This window comes from Strigops habroptila, chromosome 1 (assembly GCF_004027225.2).
Source record: "Strigops habroptila isolate Jane chromosome 1, bStrHab1.2.pri, whole genome shotgun sequence".
NCBI classification, from domain to species: Eukaryota; Metazoa; Chordata; class Aves; order Psittaciformes; family Psittacidae; genus Strigops; species Strigops habroptila.
The window spans coordinates 117,283,577-117,298,238 of NC_044277.2; the positions used below are offsets into that span (position 1 = coordinate 117,283,577).

A 14,662-nucleotide genomic window follows, 5' to 3' on the forward strand; every position below is an offset into this window, starting at 1 on the left:
CATCTGAAGTATTTTATTTTCAGTGTTATGATTTGATTGCCTACAAGATGCCATTTTAGCTATCTTTTGACAGGTTTGGCAGTTACAAGCTTAATTTTCGATTATTTTTTTTCTCTGTAGCATCTTTGAGTCCTTTGAATTCCACTTTTTCCTGACTTGTATTTTCCATTACACAGGGTAGGTGGACGTTTCTGAAACCACTTTCACGTTAGCTGGTAAAACATCTCAATAGTCAACTAAGCTTTATAAACCTAAAAATGTAAATATCTATATATGACCTGACCACACCAGACTCTTTGTAACAATATATATACATATTATAAATTGATACATGGAGAGAATTAGGCACAGGATGCCATTCATCCAACTTAGTTTAAAGGTCTGCCTCCAGTGTTCATAGACTCTGCTATGTTCATTACATCTCTGTTGACTGTATATAACCTATTTGTTTTACTTTTAAGATTCCCTGCAGGCTGTGCTCATGCCTGTAGCTCATAGCAGAGTTATTTCAGACTTTCATTGAATAGTGTTCCTTCCAGCACTACCGATGATCAACCCATTGTGAATTAGCTAAGCTTTCACAATGCAATAACCACTGCCATGTCTGACATAACTGTGTCACTCAGTCCCCTTTTGTTTTTCTTCACCAAATACTAATATCCTGTTTCTCCGTTACTTCCTGATAGCATATGTTTTTTAAGTTATGCTTATAAGGATGTGTCTTTCAAATTGAATTTTTCATGTGATATCCAGGCAGTTATGGACATGTTGAGAGGTTGCTGGAGTAGATAATGATCTTTGCCTACTAGAGGTTACCAGGTGGTTCAATTTACGGTCTATCCTCCTACAATTCAGTGGTTTTCCTAGCGTAACTTACCTACTATTAAGCATGGTGATTTTCATATTTTTCCACATGGAAGCCTGTCACAATTATTTGCTTTGTATTCTTCTATCATTTATATAATACTCTTATTTACAATTTCACATATCTTCAGAAATACACTTATTTCCCATATAATAAACTGCATGACAGAGTATAGATAGCACCAAAGAAGTGTAACACTGAAGTTTCATCTTTTCACTCAAACTTTTTTTCTCTTGTGCCACTCATTCATGCTCCTCAATACCAGCACAACAGCTTCCTCACTGGAAGCTACTGCTAACATTGCCAACTTATTAAATAGCTATTACTTATCCTAACAGCAGTGACCTCCAGCTTGATTTCTCCCTCCATCTGTTTCTCCTGCAGTTTTTCTTTCCCCTAGATTTTCCTTGATAATACAATCTCCTTGCTACAATTCAGTACTCCCTGTCAGTTGAAACCACATCCAGCTATACTCTTACCTTTTCAGTGTATAAAATCTTTCAGCCATTTACCTCACAGGGCTCCTGGCTCCCTAACAGACCACTGCAACTCCAACATGGAACCTCCTCTTCTCACTCATCCTGTCCCCCAGTGGTCAGCATCTTCTCATCCTGGTACAGTTCATCTAGTAACATTAATCTCTGTAAAAACCTAACTCAGACTTCCACCCAGACACCTACAATCTGGGTGAGTCCAGCATGAGTTGAGCAAATTTTCAGCTCCTGACTTCAATCCCATTCACTCAGGAGTCACATTTTGCACAAATCCTCAAAATTTTCTGTTGTCAGTCCTATACAATAACCTGATAACCAGATTTACCTTCAAGGCATTAAAAGGCTTGGGGTTTTGTATTATTCTTCTTTACATGTCCCCTGCCTGCTAGATTCCCAACAAATGGTAATAACAGATTATACACTTCAGTTGCCCAAGATGCCAACCTGAAAAGCAATTATGTTTTCATACAGTGGAAGCTCTTTGCTACATTTAGATGGTACAGTTTTCCCTGAAAACTCTACCAGTGTACTCAATGTTAGCTACAGCAGCTGTCACTCTAGGCAGACAGTATTGGAAAGGTAACTACAGTATTGATAGTAATAACTGAGTTTTCCTTATAATGTTAGGGAAAAATAAGGAAAAAGTGGAAGAGATACAGTTGATACAATAATACATTATTTTTCTACCAAGTTTAGATAAAAATAATGCCTCAATCTCAACTGCCAAGGAATGAATTCAGGGAGATTGCATAGGCTTATTTAAACCAGCATGAAGATGATAAACTTATCATAAAAAAATGTACTGGCAAGAATATTGATAAACTCATCCTAGTTCAAAAGGCAACAGCACAAAGTACTATATCAAAATAGGGTAAACTTTATGTCAGTTCAGGATCTTCCTCTGAATTCATGCAGCAATATTTATATATTACGCTACCTATAGAAATATAACTGCTACTGAAATAGAAACAAAATTACCTTCAAAAAGTCAAACTACATGTTTAAAAAAAAAAAAGAGAGAAACAAAAAGATTCCCTAATAAAATATCAGAAGCGTACCCATGCCGACTTGTCTGCACTTTCCAATAAAATCTGGCAGACCTAAGATATTCTCTTATAAACAACTGCTTAACTATTTCCTTGACAGCAGAATTCTAGAGGAAATTTCCATGACCATGTATTGTTTTCCCAGTATATGATAATACAGAACTATTTCTTTTATTTGCTGTTTCCCTTGCTGCTTCCAAATATCTATAGATAAATATGAAAATGAAAGAAAGTTTTATGTTACTCAGCAGTTTGGTTTTGTTAAATATTCTTGATTTACAGGTTATATACAACAATACTCAATTATTCCATAGAAAGAACAGAGACTAAAATTGCTTTAAGACCACTCATGAACTCTGATCATTTGAACTATCAGGATAAACTCCAAAATTGAAAATTAAAACCTTTATTAATCCCTGTGCTGGCTTTAGCTAAGGATAAGAGTTAATTTTCTTCATAGGAACTGGTATGGGGCTATGTTTTGGAACACCACCATTGATAAATTCAGGAATGTTTTTATTGATAATTGAGGAATGTTTTCATTATTGCTGAGCAGCGCTCACAGAGTCAAGGCCTTTTCTGCTCCTCACCCCACCCCACCACCAAGGGTGCACAAGAAGCTGAGAGGGGACATAGACAGGACAGCTAACCCTCAACTGACCCAAGGGATATTCAATACTATCTAATGCCATGCTCAGCATGTAAAGCTGGGGGATGAAGAAGGGGATGTTTGGAGTGATGATGTCTTTCAAAGTAACTATTATGTGTGATGGATCCCTGCTTTCCTGGAGATGACTGAACACCTGCCTGCCCATGGGAAGTGGTGAATTAATTCTTTGTGTGCGCAGCTTTTACTTACTTATTAAACTGTCTTTATCTGAACCCAAGAGTTCTCTCACTTTTACTCTTCTGATTCCCTCCTCTATCCCTCTGGCTGGGGTTAAACCACAACAATCCCAGGCAACAAATATAAGGCTTAATGAAAATCAATAATAATCTGGGTTAGCTACCACCTTCCGTTGTAATGCTGCTACAAGCATACCAATACCATAGAGGAAATATAATGATGAGAGATGCCATACAAGGAAAAAAACCCCAAAATAATTTACAGTATCTGTTACAAAACTGCACTAGAAAACGTAGACCAATAAACAAAAAAATAAGCCACAGAGAATAAACAAGAGGGATTTATTACCATGAGCATGGAAAATTAATACAACCAAGTATGAAGCATTGCTGCATGTTGAGTAGGATGCGGGGTGACAGAACTTCCAGGGCTTCCATGAGAAGGGCTGTGTTAGTGCCTCCAAAGCTGTAGCACAGAGGAGGTTTTTGCACCTCCACAGCCACAGGGGTGTCAGTGACTGGCAACAAAGAGACTTCATGTACTTAGCTCCCTGACATTCACAACATGACTCACTAATGAATGGTTTATTACAGAAATAACCACACTTCAGGCCTGTGGAGCACAAACTTTAGGAAGCTTCCTGGAAAATAGAACTCAGCTTCTTATGTCAGCTACTATTATTAAGGCTTTGATTGCTCTTCAGAGGTTGCTTAAAAAATGCTCCCTATAGGAACGTGGGAAGATGGATGCCCATATCACAAAGAACCACAAATTAAAAAAATTTCTGCGTCAATAATACCATAAGCTGTCTTACATCCTAGTTATGAATTAAATAGCCTTGTCAAATACAAGCTAAGGACTACAGTGACTGATGACCTCAAAGTAGTTATTTTAACTCCCTGTCCTTCCTTTCTTAAACCACAATCAGATCATCAAAACCATTTGGAAGAGAAACTTAATATTAAATAGAAAAAAAAAAAAAGTTGAATTTTACACCACAGCAATTTCAAAGTCATCTTAACTAACTTGGAAACCCTACTATGCCACAATGCACCCTCCATGAAGAGTGGCAGAAACCATTTTGGTAGACATTTTTATTGTGACGGGGATTTAATGTGCCATTGTCCTCAACTTTCCTTTCAACAAGGTTATTCGATTTATGATTTAGAAGTAAAAACAGTTTGTAGTGTTGTCATTAGCAAAATTAATCATATGCTGCTCTCCAGGAAGTGGACATCTGTCATGTGGGACTCCTGTACACATTAACTCTGTCATTTTTTGGACCTCAGAATAACCTCTGGAAGTGTTTCGGATCTATAATAATAGTAATACCATTGCAAAATCTTGATTACTAAGGAATAGTAGACCATACAGTGTAAAGGGCACATGAAACCTCTTTTTATCCTTTGTTGCCAGGCTATAAGCCACATTGTATGTATTGGGTTTGTGTAGCAAGGTTTTGGTAGCAAGGGGGAATCATTATTTACAACATTTGTCTTGCGGAGCAACTGCTACATGTACTGTAGCCCTGCTTCCCGGGACACTGACTGATGATAGGAAGTAGAGAATAAAATCTTTGTTTTCCTTTGCTTCTATGCACGACCTTTACTTTTGCTTTGTTAAAGTGCCTTTATCTTGATCTATGAGGGGTTTTTTTCAATCTTATTTTCTTCACGCCTGTCCAGCTGAGGAGGAGAGTGATAAAGCAGCTTGGTGGGCACCTGATGTCCAGCCAAGGTCACTGTACAAGCAGTGACTTATGGTGACAAAATTTTCAAATATAGCCAGAGCAAAACATTTATCAGAGAGCTAGAACAGAAATAGATTGATATTTTCCCTCTAAATGGGTTTAGGAATCAAAATTGTAGAAAAGGTTTTACCCTGTCCTTGATTGACGGGATGACTTACAGTTACTGGGTTTTATCAAGATAATATTTTTTAAAGCTGTTACTGACCAGATCTTACTTTTTCATGCTTAATTTTGAAGCTGAAAATCATGGAAGTGTCACATGAAAGACAGAAGTATCCCTGTGCTAATGTCAGTGGCCTAGAGTAAAAGGACTGATGTTAAAATCCTATTTAGCTCAACAATAATTCATAGATTACTCACAGCATTGTTTTATTTAGTAGAAATGGAGCAAAAAAACCCCCAGAATTATCATTGTGTTCCTTTACTAGCAAGAGAAGAGTGCTGCAGAGCTGCATTTATCCTCATATGCTTACATGTTTAAAAAAGTAAAAAAAAAAAAATACCCAAACAAAACAAAAACCAAAATCGCCCAAATTTCCCAAATGCTCTACACCAAGAGGAAAAGAAAAAAGTTTCCCTCACAATATATTTCTACAAAGCTCTTTTTGGGAGCTTAACTTTACTCCCAAGACTTTGGGGGCAGATGGGGAGACTGATGACTGCAGCATACTAGTGACAGCAGTGGTAAAAATTCAGAGTTTCCATTAAAAGTGAAGGCCTAGCAGAGTGACCACACATGAAAAATTAATTGGAGAAAGAGTGAACCCCATAAATTTTTAAGGAACCAAGTTCACCAGTGAGAATAAGGGCACATTTACAGAGTGATCACTGTCTCCACTACTGCTATTTTAGTTGTGCAGGATGCATCCCTCCCCATTCTTTCATGCTACACAGATCATGTACTTGATTTTGGCACTGGAACAAATGCAACTCCTCTACTAAGAAAATACAGAACTAGGCATTGATGATCAAGCACCAAAATGAAACTAAAACCAAAGCAGAACGGAAATCAGACAAGTCTCAATCAGTAGCTCATGGCTCATCTGATCCAAATCAGCATCAAAATGTCACTGCTGATCAAGAAGAGAAAACCCTGGTACTGAAGTCACCCATAATTCTGCATACTTTTATATCATTCTGACTGCAAATCAACCATTTAATAACACCCTTTATTCAACTCTGCCCATCTCCTGTACTCTTCTTCTTTCATAGCAAAATGAAGATCCTAACACTGAGAAACCTCTACTCTTTGTTGAGACACTGGCTGCAATTCTTCCCTAATCTTTAAGTGGCACTGTCCCCATTCAGAAATCCAGTGGGACATAGGCATCCCCTACTTCTGGCCAGATGGCCACCGATAGCATGAGGAGAAACCTTGATTAGGGTAGGATTGGTCCTGGTGATGGTGGCCCCTATCTCTGTCTACTTGTCCTGTCACACCTCTAACTAAGAGCACCACCAGCCAGAGTCCATGAACTTGCTAGACACATTCAAGGATGAGGGGGTGCTAAGGGTGTACTCTCTGTGATGCTGCCCTCTGCCTCCCTGTTCTCATTTGTTGATCATCACTCCTCCTCCTCCTTTTTCTTATCTGTTGTCTTCCATATAATTTCATTTTCCTCTAGTCTCCTCTTTGCCTTTCAAGGAGGTGGAATGGGAGGTAAGCTGTTCCTAGTGCAGGAGATCAATGTGAGCAGGAGTGGGAGGCAAAACCTAACCACGAGCCATCAGCGATTCCCAGAACTATAAGACCAAGAGCTCAAGCTGTACCATACCTCCCATCCTACCCTGCAGAAGAGGAAGAGGAATGCCACAGTACTGTTGCAGACACTGTATCACACCAAGGCAATACACAAAAATGGGTTTGCTTTCCAGGCAACCGGTTATGTGCTTCTAGAAGCACTTCTTACATCTGGATAGTAAATGCTCTGCCCTCATGCAGGCAAAACCCTCCTTGTTTTGGCACCAGCACTATATCTGCAAATGCAACTTCTCCAGACACACACAAAAGATTTCTGGGGGGAAATATCCAAACAGAAAGTGTTTAATGTTATAAAGTCTTATGATGAGAGGGTTTTAGAACAGTTCAACTTCAGCAGCTGGAGGTTTTTCATCATATTGGGATTTTGTAATTTTCCTTTTGTGGAAAGCAAAATATCCTAAATAAATGCTGCAGTTTGTCTCTTGACATATACAGGCAAACAAACAAAAGGTATTTTAAATAGCTGCAAGAAACTCTTCTCATATTACTCAAAGTAAATGGTTAGAAAGCCACTTACCCCCAGTTGCCACAGTAATTTCACGTAGAAAATGGCCATAAAATGGAAAATCAAAGGACAGATTCACTCTCTGAAAGGAACAGCACCAGAAAAATAAAATCAATATTGTGCAGAAAGGCAAGAGAAAACAGAAAAAAATTCTCCACTCCAAACATCTGTTTCATTGCCTTTTATATTTCACTGGAGCCTTGCTATTCTTAATTTGGAACTGCCAATAGCTAACTGGAAACAATTCTGTGTAGTACTTACTTAAACACCTGAAAGCAGTGGCTCTTCACAACTGAAGACTTCAGAAAATAAAATACATCAGCAGGCATCATAACACCTTCATAGGAATAAAACTAATAAAGATTTGTAGAGTTTTTGCTTAAAAAGTGTTGCTTTGACCTCTTAAAAGCAGACATCAGTATTTCAGGCCTTACCAATACCTGAGTTTTACAAGATGCCCATTCCCTTTGCTGCAGGTTGTTTGCTCCTCTGCCACATACTCTTTCAGATTCAAGTTTTCTCCCTGACATCCTGCTGCTACCTTGGTGCTTATCTGATGAGGGCTGGTTACTGGAAAGCAATTTCTCTATCAATCCCACATGACACCAGTTCCCAAACCTCTCTATACTGCTTATTAGGAGCTGAAATTATTTATAAAGAAATATTCAATGGAATATTAACAAACTTTACTTATGGTGCTTACTGCAAAATAAAAAAGGAAGAAAAATCTATTCCCTCCCCCCACCCCGGTCAGCCTACAGGTGACTATCCTCTATTAGCTGAATTCACAGCAGAGAACTGTAATTTGGAGAACAGACTCTTCTCCTCACCTAAGCTTACCAAAAAGCACCATTCAAATTCAAACTAATTTTCTCCATCTGTGGCTCTCTCCAACCTATTCCACTCCTTTCCCAAAGCTTACTGATTATTGTGGCCACTAGTAATTATCACCTGATGTACTACTTGGCTAAGCTCTGAAGAAATCAGTAGTTATGACAGAAAGGAGTTCTGAAATCACTGTAAGGTCTTTTCACTTTTTAAATGTAATATCCCATAAAACCCAAATAATTTCCATAATGGCCTGAAATCCAAATAGGAAGAGGATACACAGCCCATTATTATTTGTTATTTAGGAGGAGTTACTACAGTAAAAATTGGCGTGAAGATGGGTTGTTGGTGATTGTCTCTCAACCCTAACCTTTGATGTCTCCATTTAAGAAAGGGCAACAGTCTGCACATTTAATAAAGACAAAACGCTTCCCGCACTCCTCTTTTTTTTTTTTACCTTCTATTTTCCCTACCATTATTTCTATCCTGGGTTTATTATTTTCAGATTATATATGAGTATTTCTTCACTCAGGAAGAATTGTATTTACATCCACTAGAAACATTTAAAGAATTATTTAGCATGAAATTAACAGCTGAAGATTTACAATAACTTTAAATTAGATTTGCTTTCCACTTAAGTGGAAGACAGAATTTTGACAGGATTTATTAGCACTTTTTTGTTTGTTTTTAATTAGAATACAAAATCCATTTGCTTTGTGTTAGTTGGACTGAGTAGGTTATAATGACCTTTTCTGTAGACACATAAACATGGATATACAACTGAATATTTCCAATCAAAACGACATATGCAGAAGACAGCTCATGAATTAACTTCAGCAAATATTTTTTTTTACTATGTTCTAAAAAGTTTTCACTGCTGAGGTGTATGCTGTATTTATTATGTATGTGTTCCATTTAAATTATGTCCTTGCTCTACCAAACATGATGTATTTACCAGGGTTCTTGAAAATTAATTATCTGACCAAACTTTCCATCTTTCCTTTATACACTATTGTCTATTCTACCTACCAGCATCAGCTTTCTGAATAACATGATAACAATTAAATTGCTTCAAAAAGAAAGCTGTGACCCTTAACAGACTCCTAAATTGCTATAACACAAACATTAGTATAAAGATGTTTGTGACAAAGACTTGATCCTTTGTCCACTCAAGCCAGGTATAGATCTCCCATTGATTTCTCTCAAAAAGTGATGCCTTAAATTCTGATAGTGTAAAAATGTTTAATATAGACAGTTACTTAGAATACTGTAATAAAGAACTGACAATATTTAATGAGCGTTAACAGCCACTAGAAATAAATGTGGTTTTCCTTTTGCTGCTAGAAAGCATACCTAATTTTTCAGAAAGAATATCAGAATTTTCAACCTACTGGAATAAAAATGTTTTTCTCCATGCACAAATGATGGAATGGACTGACTGAGAGTTGAGTTTCAAGTATCTAGTATATTCTATTTCCTGTATCTAGTTCAGTGACTGAGTAATCAACTATTAGATATCTAATCTAAATACACTGAGCATCCAAGCCAGGCCCAACATTTTATTATACAGTTAAGAAGATGGTGGCAACATACTGAAAACGACAACAAAAAACCCCACTTCCAGTGACATAAATCCTGTAGTGCTAAACATTTCGATTGTTCCATTAATATTTGTGTGTTCCTTTCTCCAGACAGTGACTATGCTGTTTTTAGAGCCAAACCATCTCATGGATCCTTTTTTTATTACTTTTCCTGTAGAAGCAAAGCCAACTGGCTGCTTCTGGGAACTCTTAGGCTTACATACTTCCAAATACAAGAAAACACACAAATTTAGTGTAAAATATTTAGGATTCAAAGAATCCCTGACATTATTAGAAAAAATCAGTAACACTTAGCGTTACAGAAATTTAACTCCTTGATCTACTGTCAAATTGGAGAATAACCTTTGGAAATTATCAGCGTGTACATCACCAAGCCACAGGAAGGTGTGCAAAATGGCCTTTTAAAAAGAGTAACGGCAAAGTTTACCTTTAGGGAAGAGATTTATGTTTAGTTACTGCTCAGAATATATGATTCTATATTTGTTATACAGTTATACAGAACACAGGTCTTATTTAAATAACTTTGTTGTGTAGTACACATGGGTGTTGCTTGCTCAGATGCATAAAAAACAAACCCCAATTACAGACACATAAAATAAAATAGAAAGTTTTACAGGATGACACACTGTAAAAGTGTGTCTGGAGGAACATAAAACTAATCTCTGAAAAAGAGATCTTTAAACCAGTATGTAGGCATGGCTGCAGCCACTTGAGTTCACAGTCCAGGATACTTGGTTAAGTATGAAAAGAGATGGATATCAGTATGCTAAACTGGGACCACAGGCTTCTCTGCTAGAACTGTCAGAAAGGCAGAGTGGGCACTTGACACTCAGCAGAAAAGTCTTAAACCACTTGTTTTGGGGAGAAACAGCTGAAGTCCTCACGCTGCCAAGCTCCCCTCTGCCTTGTTGAATGGTCCTCCACATTGATTCCACCCCCCAGACCAAAAGCGTTATTTCATTTTAAACCTCTGGTTCAATAACTTAAAGTATCCCCCCTGGAACTGGCATTTTTAGGTGTATAATCTCAGGGATCCAACTGGAAACAAAAGCGCTTAGAACAAAAATGTAGAAGGATGTAATTTTCACTAATCATTTAAAAATAGGTTAAAATTTCTCAAAGAAATTTCACTAATGTTTAGGTCCCAAGTCTCATAAATTACTTTTATTAGGGAAAGATGTTTTACCTTATACAGATATTCTTAATTTGTTACATTTTTTCACATGTTTCCATTCTCTCCCTCAACACAAAACACCACGATCCCAGATGAAGGCGGCAAGGCAGAGAACACAGGTTCTCACTTTTAGGTACCCTTGAGGTTTTTTTTCTCATTAGAAACAAATTGTCTTGAGAAAACAGCTGATACAGTGTTTTATTAAATCTTCTTCAAAAGATATATAATTGCCTAAACCCTCTGCATTTGCATTATCTATAGTCTTTTTGGCTATGAGGAATATGTTTGATATATTGGACTCTGTTGGAGTGGATTTATCACTACTCTGCTTTTTGTATTCGAAGCTAAATACCACAGTATTTCTTCTTTCTGCCTTTTACATTCCTCTGAGCCAGTCACCTAGCTGGTGCCAGGGAGATAACAGATAAGCTGAGAGAAAAGATGAATTAAACTTGCTTTTCTCTCAGCTTTAAAACTGTTAAACACACCTACCTCTTTAAAAGCTTTTAAATAAGGCATTACCTAGATTTTGTTAAACTGGCAAAACCCTAGGACTTTTTGTTGTAGCTAAGTTGGTGAATGGATGAAACAAGAACCTCCTGAACTACAATTCCGAGTTGTAATTTTCCGTATTTGATTTGTGCTAATATTGGCTCTTTATGTATGCAGTTTCCAGCCACAGGTGAGAAGTGAGAATACATCCTGTAAATCATACAGCATTTATTTAACTTCTAAGCATGTAAGCCCATTATTTTCATACCCATTTTACCAAGTAGCATGATTACAATAGATTTAAAAAGATCATTATTTGCATTCCATGATATTTCTTTGTTGATACCCTGAAACTGTGATCACATCTATCACTTCTGTTACTATTTGACATTCTCATGAGTTTCCTCAGTTCTCCCAAAAGAAAAAAAAAAAAAAAAAAAAAAAAAAAAAAAAAGTGCAACAAATCCTACAAAATGGAGTGCAAATACAGATGCACTCCATGGGTGACAAACTTCAGGAAACTAATCCTGGACCCATTTCTGTTGCTATTGAAGTCAGTGGTAAAATTTTCTCTGACATCAACAATGCAACTAGTTTATCGTTTGATAGTTTGTGATCCTTAAGAACAGAGGTGAATTTTAAATATAACTGTAAAGGCATTTCTGAAGGACTGTCACAGCAGGTGCAAAAATGCAATCTGGAATCACTGCAACACTGTGCAGACTTCCACAGTTTAACTAAAATTCAAAGATAAGGCTGTGTGAACAGCAGTCACAATACTTAGTAATACTACTGTGTTGGTCACTGGTGAAAAGCATCTATGTCAGTCAAAGAAGAAAAAGGTATAACAACTTACTGCTGCTTGCCGATGGGTATTGGAAAGGATTCCATGAATCTTTACTTTGTCTTTCTCCATTTGGTCTATATTGACCCACAAATCCCGGCTGGTAGAATCATATGGGCCATAAGTCCTTGAAGTATAATAATTATGATCTGTATCCTCCTGAAAGGGGGAACAAAAGCACAGGAAATACGGATTAGAATGGAAGAGGAACCTCAGTTTTATATAAAACTCACACTTTAAATACTGAGTCCTGTTGCTCCTGGGAGCAGCAGCAAAGACTACACTGTAAGTCAACAATGAAGAAAGTACAAATTGCAAATATATTGCAGAAGACAGCTCTTCTAACCACAACCAGTCGGCAAGGCAGTTACCTCATACAATCATCTGATGTTATGATTATAATGTTTACTATCCCCAAATCCCAAGTATACAGGTCCTGTAACCACATCAGTGAAATCTATGGCAAAAAGTTCGAAGGCCTTCAAGGCAAGACTGCCAATAAATTCCTGTAATAACATCCATGCTCTAACAAAGTGATGAGCAGTACTCACAGCTAACACCTGAACAAGAAGCTGCATTTTTTAACATTTCTAAACATAACTTACTGGAATGCCATTGATAACAACACCAATAAAAATCCTAATAGCTATAGGCTTACAATGTTATTTCATTTTAAATTTCCAAAAGGTTGTTTTACTGTATATTTCCCACTCAGAGAGAGACAAATACATATGTACTGTGGAAGAAAGCTTCTTCATTCTCAGTCTTTAACATGATGGCAGTTGCTGTCATGCTTACATTACAGCAAATTTGGAGGTAAAACACATGAAGCCTACATGTGCCACGGGAGATTGTGTTAGTAGTCCACCAAATCCTGCAGCTTGCGGATAGCCAGTTCCACAATCAAGTGCATGGTTCAGAAGATAAAGTCTTGGCAATGTCTGCTTATTTCTATGAGAAAGCTGAGAGTCCAACACTCAAAATAGTGTGTGTGCCACTTAACCTCAATGCAATCAATTTACGCTTGAAATGATATATATTTAGCACAGTCAAAAAAGTAAAATTTTGAAATCTTATCAGGCAAAGCTTAGTATTTAAAAAACTAAGTATAAGTAAGTATTTAAAAACTAAGTATTTTAAGTATTTATAAAGTAAGTGTTTAAAAAGTAAGTATTTGAAAAACTAAGTATAGGAAATTCCAAAATTTCTGTCAAGGTCAGTAGCTATAATGGCATGTGCCTCAATAAAAAAATATCCAAGACAATGAAAGCGAAAAAAAGTGCACGGTCGGAGGCGAGAGGTGAAACACATCGCAGATTGCTAGTCTTCCTTAACTCGTCCCAAGTTATTGTAACCATGAAATATTTAAAACAACAGAATTGCCAGCTTTCTGCTAAATAGCTACAAGTAATAATGTAAAAAGTACATGCTAGTATTTTTCAGTTCTTTCCTCCCTTCCTTCTTTGCGTCAAAGCAAAATAAACAAAGCCTCAATGACGGTTTAAAATTAGAATAAACTTAGAAAACAGAGTGGCATTTTCCATGCAGCAAGCAGCATGGGACTACTCTCACATCACACTGTGCTCCCTTGCAGATTTGACACCCTCTCTTCATGACCCAGCCCCCAGTACATACACAGCCCATTCCCACCTCCATGGTCCTGAGCTGAAGATATACTTGGCAAGGGCTTATATTTTAGATTAAACTGTTCATGTTCTAGGCTAAATATATTGACCACAAATCCTGTTTCAGCTGGATTTCATCTCAGATTAACACCATTACTGATGCATTTTATTTAAGCTGTTGCAGATATAGTCAGGTTATTTTCTCCTTGACATTTTCTATATTTTCTGCAATATTTTATGTGAGAGGATGTACTTGCCAAATAAGTCTCAGTGACACTTTACACTTTTGAAGCAACTTCTAACAACTTCGGTGGCTCCAGGTTAGTCAAAAAAGTAAACATAATTAAAACTATATTGTCAGAAAGATGACAAAAGCCAACCACCTTATCAAATTATTTTCTTCTTTAATGATCAACAGAAACAGTTATTACCATCATGTATACAAAGGAGGTACAGTACATTAAAAGGCTTTGACACCAAAAATAGATTTTCCCAGTCTAATTTATCATTCTGACAGAATTTCCATAGGAATTAGAAGTTACATTTAAGGCACCACAAAGTCTCAAGGAAAGAGCTCCGACAGACAAAGAAGTAGTATTACCCAAAATAGCTTGTTTCAAGTAAACATGCAATATTTAAAGTATAGCTACAACGGTGCAGAGTTTTTACATTTCCAATTTTTCATAGCTCGTAAAGCTACTCCAGTTAATTACTAGTAGCTAAGCCCCTACCCCTACAACCAGAAGGGTCTAACACCGAGTTGGTTGCTTTGTAAGAATGCTTTAAATGGTATCTTGATCCATGCTTAAAGCAGAATCATCATAAATCT

The 14,662-nt window shown here is 37.0% G+C and overlaps 1 protein-coding gene across 5 annotated transcripts in view; it reads right to left on the bottom strand.

Annotated features, from left to right (window-relative positions):
- The window catches only part of PLXDC2 (plexin domain containing 2), a 266,745-nt gene that overhangs the window by 116,377 nt on the left and 135,706 nt on the right, over window positions 1–14,662 (bottom strand). For all 5 annotated transcript variants that reach the window (XM_030491702.1, XM_030491693.1, XM_030491683.1 and 2 more), the window contains exons 3-4: window positions 12,221–12,367; window positions 7,282–7,351 (exon numbers count right to left, since the gene is read on the bottom strand). In XM_030491702.1, coding sequence (XP_030347562.1) covers window positions 7,282–7,351; window positions 12,221–12,367 — 217 coding nt within the window. The remainder of the gene's footprint in view (window positions 1–7,281; window positions 7,352–12,220; window positions 12,368–14,662) is intronic.